This window comes from Opisthorchis viverrini, assembly GCF_000715545.1.
Source record: "Opisthorchis viverrini unplaced genomic scaffold opera_v5_205, whole genome shotgun sequence".
In the NCBI taxonomy this organism is placed as follows: domain Eukaryota; kingdom Metazoa; phylum Platyhelminthes; class Trematoda; order Opisthorchiida; family Opisthorchiidae; genus Opisthorchis; species Opisthorchis viverrini.
This window is the reverse complement of record NW_008751865.1, coordinates 952,691-960,730: the sequence shown is the minus strand read 5'-3', so window position 1 is coordinate 960,730 and position 8,040 is coordinate 952,691. Positions and strand designations below refer to the sequence as shown.

General features: G+C 42.8%; 1 protein-coding gene across 1 annotated transcript in view; it reads right to left on the bottom strand.

The window, feature by feature from the left end:
- Positions 1-568: 568 nt before the first annotated feature.
- T265_08253 (hypothetical protein) overlaps positions 569-8,040 on the bottom strand; it is a gene marked incomplete at both ends in the record, with an annotated part of 14,347 nt that continues 6,875 nt past the window's right edge. Inside the window, 4 exons of the mRNA XM_009174000.1 lie at positions 569-808; positions 4,679-5,062; positions 5,175-5,429; positions 6,607-6,825. Of these exons, the coding sequence (XP_009172264.1) occupies positions 569-808; positions 4,679-5,062; positions 5,175-5,429; positions 6,607-6,825 (1,098 nt within the window). The remainder of the gene's footprint in view (positions 809-4,678; positions 5,063-5,174; positions 5,430-6,606; positions 6,826-8,040) is intronic.

The following is an 8,040-nucleotide window of genomic DNA, read 5'->3' as shown; positions in this document are numbered from 1 at the left end:
GCCCCACGCATTCAACGCCTGGTCTGTTCTGTTCACCAATTCTGGAGAGATAGAAGCTTCGGCGTTGAACGCTGATTAGGGCCGTTCTCCACGCATAAATACTTCACAGCTAATGCCACTTCGTGCAAATTCGAATGTTCCTTCAGGCCTCGCGGGGAAGGGCAGATAAACCTCTTCTAATCTGGATGTTTCACAGACTTCTCAGTGTCCGTAATGAGAAACTTATGACTTTCATTATAAATCCCAAACATTTCGAGTATGTTGAGCGTTTGCTGTCGGTAGACAAGAGGGTAGAATTTTATACTATACTACTCATAAAGTTGCTGAAAACATTTCGACAAGAAGACAGTTATAAGCGAGGAATTCCCACCCACCCCACCACCTAAAAAGATTTAAAGAAAAGGGTACATGAAATTTGGGATTTTAGTTTTTATTGAAGAGGGTTAAAATGGGACATGTCATTAATAATTTGCATGAAAAGGTCCGTTTTTCGCGACCTTGGCCTACAAACGAACTCACACAAGTAGCTGTCCACTGAACATCACTGTGTACCGCATTGGCGTTTATTCTAAATCCTGTACACGTGCCAGGGAGATTTGATGGTTTGTGTGTGGGCTCCAGTCGTTGGGCTCACAAAGTTTTCGGTATGATTAACCGTTTCATGAGTATAATTCCTGTCAATCATCGTTTCAATTTCTTGGTACGATGCCCGCACATCGGAGATGATGATTGAGCCAGGAGCGATGCAGGCCTGGACTGTGCCCATCAAAGTGACCGCAGTTCGATATGGCAGTGCATACATGAACACCTCTTTAGNACTTTGAATAAGTAGGCCCCGACATAAACAATGACGGAGTGGAATGAAATATTGAGTGTCCTGCGTTCTTACTACGGGTTTTACGGATGGCGGTTCTGTAGCAGTTCCCTGTGAAGCAATACGTTGAATATTTTATTGATTGAAAAATATGGGTTCAAATGCGTTCATCCGACTAATGAATATTCATGCTTTTATGATGAAAGTAAGAGGGGCTCTCAAATCTACTCTAATCTGTCTATTCATACTTGGAGGATTCTAGAATATTTGTTTTTTAATAGGGTGCTGATGGCTCACTTTTATAGCTTTTCGTTGGTTATCTCGCTGAGATGAACAGCTGGGTTCCAAACGATTCGTTATCGATCGAAATTGTATGATCAGTGCATTTTTGTAGTGCGGGATAGTGGGTTCCATCAAAGCAAGCCAGAAAGTACTGCCTGTCGGCTGTTCAACGTAGATTGGCTTCAATTTCAGAACAAAACTCCCCTTACTGCTAGCTCCATTTACGTGAATATTCAGCACACCAGTCTGTCAGCTTATCATTCCACGCACTGCCTGTCGGCTGTTCAACGTAGATTGACTTCAATTTCAGAACAAAACTCCCCTTGCTGCTAGCTCCATTTACGTGAATATTCAACACACCAGTCTGTCAGCTTACCATTCCACGTTAATCGCTTGTGTATATAGAATACTTCAACCCGGTTTCATCATAAATCCGCTGAACAATGTCACTTTATTGCCTGGTACCGTGCCGTGTACTGCAATCGTCAGATAAAATGTCAATGGAACAAAACTGGATACCTGGAACACACCTTTGTTCGTAGCCATATTATTCGGAAAAAATAACCAGGTGAAATGAAACTCTGATTTACGACTCGGAAACAGTGTTCTGCCTCATCGACAGCTGTCTCGTCCGTTTTGGCAGATGGTACGTCATAGTTTGGAACAGCGGAAAAACTGAGTAACCTAAACATAAGAGACAACACTTTTCGTGATAAGTTGTACAGAATTTATGGATTAGGTCCATGACAATGCCAAATTGTTCCGCCCGATGGAAGTATCTGCAATGGCAATAAAAATCTTGTTTTTGCCAACGTTAGTGAAGCCAATTTATTCCTTCCGGTTAACGAAGATTTACGTGCTGACGTTGGAGACTGATCACTTTGGTCTTCGTTTATATCCTGCGCTGAGGAGTATTGGTGGTCTATACGTAGAAGTGAACAAAATTCTAGGTACTAACATGAATGCGCACGAAGAATCAGGATGTCTCACTCTTGTCGTTCCTTTTTTGAAACTTTTGATTTCATAAAGCAGGCCACAAAATCACCGACATCGGCGTGGCAGCTCCTCAAATCCCCCAAACAACATGGAAGTAGGAAAATCTTCTGATCAGTCAATTTTTGATACAATTTTATCGATTGAAAGGTATGATTCGTCACTTGTGCATTAGTCTTTTTTAATCGATGTCCATCCGTATTTGTTGTTCACCCACTCGCTTTCACTCACGCACACAAGTACTGTCGGTCTCGTAGTGCAATCGGCTTGATGATCGTTCACTTTTGAATTCAGTGATCGATTGGTCTTCTTATTGATTAGCGCTCTGATGCTTGTTGTGTGCAGTAAGCTTTGCTGCGGGAAGCTAATATGCTAAGTCAAGCTGCGCAAAGCATAATTCATGATCCAGATATGCGGACGCAATAATTTTTATTCAGTATACCTATCGAGTAGTCACACTGTCATTTGCCAGACTGAGTGTGGTCGCTTCGCTGTGCGGTAATTGTTATATCACTTGTTCCGGTTTATTCGCAACACGGGGACAGACAGATGACCGCCAAAAAAGAAACATGAGGCGCTGAATGTAACGAAATTCGTTTGAGACAAAACTTTAGTAAACTGTTTCTTACCACACAAGTCAGTTGGGGTTGCTGAGAAACCGAAAATTCACTATGAAACCTGCCTGGCAGACCGAAGCAAGGTTTGAACCAGAGAAGAGAAAAGCAGTTGATGTTCGGACGTCAGACATCGCCGATAGATGTTCCAAACCACCGTCATCCCGTGTTCTGAAAAATTCAGAGACATAAGCGTCTTTTAACTGACTACGAAACCTAGTTTCCATCAGTCTACATTTTGTAACACCACGCACCGTAGGGAATGATACTCTGGGCGGTCACGTGGATTGGTTTGAAACTACCCCGACAACTGGATCGATTCAAAATAGCCGGCGTCACAATGAAGGACTTTCTCGTTTAAAATTCCATTTCCCAAAGAGGCGGACAATACTGTATCGTATCAAACACTCTAGACACTGAATACTAAGCTGCCTGACTGTAAAGGCCACGTGACTGGGACCATGTTCCATTTTCTCAGTCCCTCAGTTCACCATACCAGACCAATTATGTCACTGATTCTGGAAGACTTGAATGGATCAGCGAAAACAATCCTGGTTGCGTGGGGAAATTTAAACTCATTACGAAGACGGCTGCTTGCTCAACTTGCTTTGCACTGTCCGGAATAGCGTTCCGCACCCATAAGTTGGCAACGAGTTGCTAAAGAAAGTCACTGCGTGCCAAGTCAAATTCGACCACATATTCAACGGAAGGCTGAAAGAATAAAGTTCCGTTGAACATCACATGACCGCTATGGTGTAATTTCCAGGTAACTGTTGATGAGTTGGCTGGTTGCTTTTCTGGTCTTGTCCAGAAGTTGTTGCCATCTTAGACTCATCCTACTTCGAAAACTTCTACAATCCGCTTGTGACTATACCAAGACACCTACCCGAATCTGATGGTTTCTCATACAAGTATCGTACGACCCAACACTATGGAGTTTCTTATGATCGATGAAGCCTCAGTGAGACCAAAAATTCCTGTACGCACGCTCATTACCTCAAGCCATCTGGAGGTTCACACTACCCAATCCTAGGTTGCCTGAGTTGTATGCAGCTCAGATAAACGTGTAGTCACTCTATCAACGTTTCACTCATCGTGATGTCTACGTTAATAGTGATAACTTTTCAGCAATCAGGTAGCATACCTGAGAAACTATGCCAGGAGCGCATTAGACAGCTTGGATTCTTAGTATGTATTCCGTGAGTCGTTTTCATTGGTGGAGAAATCAAGAGCAAGAAGTGCCTAGAGTTGGCGAAGATCATATCTGCTCTATCTGATATGTGAAAGACTGTACAATTCTCATAAAGCAAACTAGTCACAAGGTTGCTCAAAACTGTTCAGCAACCTTGTGAATAGTATTCTTCATGAAAATGGAACGTGACAACGTGGTCAGAGTGATTATCGGGATGTGACAGGGACTAACAAATTTCTGTTTTCATAAAGGAAACTACTCACAAGGTTGCTGAACAGTTTTGAGCAACCTTGTGACTAGTTTGCTTTATGAAAATATACTGCGATATCTGGAATATCGTGCCAACTGAATCATGAGGCGGCCTATGTGCAGCACATTCAGCTGGAGGACATCACAAACGAGAGATTGAATGTTCCTTCAAGCCTCGCGGGGGGGGCAGATAAACCTCTTCTAATCTGGATGTTTCGCAGACTTCTCAGTGCCGTAATGAGAAACTTATGACTTTCATCATAAATCCTAAACATTTTGAGTGTTTGCTGTCGGTAGACAAGAGGGTAGAATTTTATACTATACTACTCATAAAGTTGCTGAAAACATTTCGACAAGAAGACAGTCATAGGAGAGGAATTCCCACTCACCCCATCACATAAAAAGATTAAAAGAAAAGAGTACATGAAATTTGTAATTTTAGTTTTTATTGAAGTGGGTTAAAATGGGACATGTCATTAATAATTTGCATGAAAAGGTCCATTTTTCGGTACGTTTGCCTACAAACGAACTCACACAAGTAGCTGTCCACTGAACATCAGTGTGTACCGCATTGGCGTTTATTCTAAATCCTGTACACGTGCCAGGGAGATTCGATGGTTTGTGTGTGGGCTCCAGTCGTTGGGCCCATAAAGTTTTCGGTATGATTAACCGTTTCATGATGCAGGCCTGGATTGTGTCCATCAAAGTGGCCGCAGTTCGATCTGGCACTGCATACACGGAAACCTCTTTAGTTTCCCGACAGATCTCTCCGAAAATCCACTGCTGGGGAAGGACTCGTCCCGCGTGGTTTTCACGGCGAGATACTAGCGTTTCATCGATCTCGACGTATAGACCTGGGCCGCCGATAACTGTTGGAGTCTGTAAAAGCCGCCAGGCACAAACTTCGCGAAGAAAGTTCTTTTAGTCACCAGCGGTTGTGTAGCTAATAGATAGTTCCTCTCAGCAAAATTTGATTTTTACCAAATTTTTGGACCAGCAATAAATGAATAGAATTACTGTCCTAAACTACATCCTGGGACGGTCCAGCCATGTTCCCTTTCGAAGAACGATATTTGCCGACACTACCGGGCATTACACCTCCACATGTCAAAAACAGTCGAGTGTCATTTGGTGGCACTTGTTGCATTAACGTTACTGATGGATCACTCCGTGGCTTTACGAATAACATATTGCCGTCTCGTTGCCATGAACGATAGTTGAAAGCGTCGAGAAGTTTATTTAAGGTTTTACGTCCGAACAGATAATATTTTTGCGCAAAATGAGCCTAGAGGCGGATAAGGAATTGTTTTCATCAAAAATAGGTCAAGGTTGTGTGCTCAACCAAAGCACTAATTTGATGAAACCAACACGGTACGCATCAAAACTGGCGATCAAGGCCATCTGCTCACCCTGGGATTGATTCCACATCAAATGTTGTCAAAAACTTTATATGACGTTCGATTATCCAATCTATGTTACCATGGATTTGCCTATAGATGTACAGTGTTCCACGTTATCCAGGGGTGCAACCAATCTGAAAAGACAACGTTACGTAATCCGTGCATACTTGACGTTTTGGCGTAATCGATTGGGGAAACCCAATTAATTCAATAGCCACAGAGTTGTGACGTCGCACGGAATGTTGGGAAACTCTGTTTAATGCTCGCAACAAGCGCATTCAATTTGTTTCACGGTTGACGAAGACAGGTCTTTAGAAATTATCAACAAATATTGCAGTGAATAAACACTGACGGGGCGATGCAAACGAACTTAATTGTCGATCACTGAGCGAAACCCAAAGTTCAATAAATCAACACATGTCAGGGGGGCTTGTTTCATAGTTCACTTACCGGTTAAGATGAGAAACAATAGAGTATTTCAAAAACCTTACTATACTACTTTCAATGACTGGGATACATGTCAAGCTGACCATCGACGCGTCGCCAATTTCGGGTTCCCTGAGATGTACCAGTAAGCGAGGCTAACTTCTCAACAAACGGGTGTGTTGTAATGAAGTATTCGTACAAAACAACCGTTCACTAACGAAGACTTTCCACAATGTTGTGTTATCTTTTATCTTGCTGGGAAATTTGCCATTTGTTTCAGCATCGTGTTGTCCAGCCTAAGGCCCTTCACAAGTCTTCAATCAATTTCACATCTCCCACTAGAATCAAATACATCGAAAGGCGAATGTGATTCCACGCAACATGGATGTCCACTCAAGTTCGAACCCAGAATTTTTTTGTTATTTTCCAAACTGTTTTTGACCAATTGAAGACAGTATTGGTGTTACTATTGGTGTTACTCGCCCAGGTCGACCTTGAACTACTGTTGGTCATTTGGGTGAGCATTCCTATTGGCCACTCGGTCGACCTATCCGGTTAGTCTTGAAACTTGGCCTCTCCAGGCCCTTTGCTTGGACATTTGTTTGTTTCTTGGTTCGTTGGACTGATGTTCAAGACTGATTTAGTGTTACCACTGAGCTGGCGATGCGCATTGATGCGTAGACGGTCGATTTCGAAATTCGGGTGAACTGAATCCGTTGCGGAGTACCATGCTTCCAGAAATTCCTTCTCGTATCTTGTACTTCTGCGTACTATGATCTTTAGACCTAAATTGAGACTGTCTTTATGATCGTCATATGTAGAAACAAAGAGAGAATGAGTCATATCTTTCGAGAGCTGCGTTGTGTTCCTTTATCTCCCTGTCCAACTTGATATTCGTTGCAGTCCGTGTAACTGATTAGCTACACAACGATTCTTCTTAGGCTTTACTTGGTTTTGTCCTTCTGTCTTGGGATCAGTTTCCTCAAGGTCACAGCTGATCTATGAGCCAATCAGATTCCCTTTACTTGAAGTATCCTTTCTTTGAAATCATATGTGTTCATGATGTACGGAAGGATCATCCATTTAGCTAGTAGATCTGGATGTTTCCTTATTTTCATCGAGGTGCTGCTTCCTTTGATATCCTTTCGATCAGGCTTCTGGAGTGTCTGTTATTTTGAACTACATGGTCACGTGTATTGATCACCAGATCACATGATGACCACAACCCAACCATCTAATGAGAGACCATGTGAAGGATGACAAGTATGGAGCAAACACAAAGTTGGCACTTCTCTGCCGTTAAGATGAAAGTACTGAGACGCTGGATTAGTGGAGTGGTCTGTAGCTGCATTAGATGAACGATGGCAAATGTCGAGGGAGCGAGAGATGTCCTGGAGAAATTGGATAAAGCTACTGAAGTTATAGCAAGCTGCGTGCATGCGTGCGTCGTATTGGCACTGCTAAAAACCGCCTACCGCAGTTCTCAGGCCACACAAAAATACTTCCCCTTGCAACATTCGTTTTGAACTCGGTACTAAGAATCATGAGCCGAAACTAGAGTCCATTGCCCTCCATACCGCACTAAGAAGTTTTCAGCGTGATCTCTTAGGAGGCTAAATTAGGTTGGTACTTGAGTCCTTTGGAGAAACCTGTGAACGCTGTGAATATTCGTAACCACGAGCTTGAGCCTACTACTTGGCATGAACAAGTACACAAGTCATTTGCAAACTAATTTGTTTTTTTTTCGAGAGACTCACCTGGAACCCAGTTGAATCTCTCGTAGGCAACTGGGTGTGCCGCACAAGGCCGCCTCATGTTTCAGTCGCTACGATAATCGAGATATCGCGATACATGTACATTTGTAATGTACTACTCATAAGGTTGCTGAAAATCCATCGACAGCCCACGACCGGTTTCGCCCATCTTGGGGCTCATCAGGTAGGCGCAGTCCCCGAGTTTCCGTCAACCTTATGTTTTACTTAAAACCAAATTGCACGAAATTAGCGAATATACACTCATTTAAAATCAAATTTGGTTTTTCGAGAGACTCACCTGGAACCCCGCTGATTC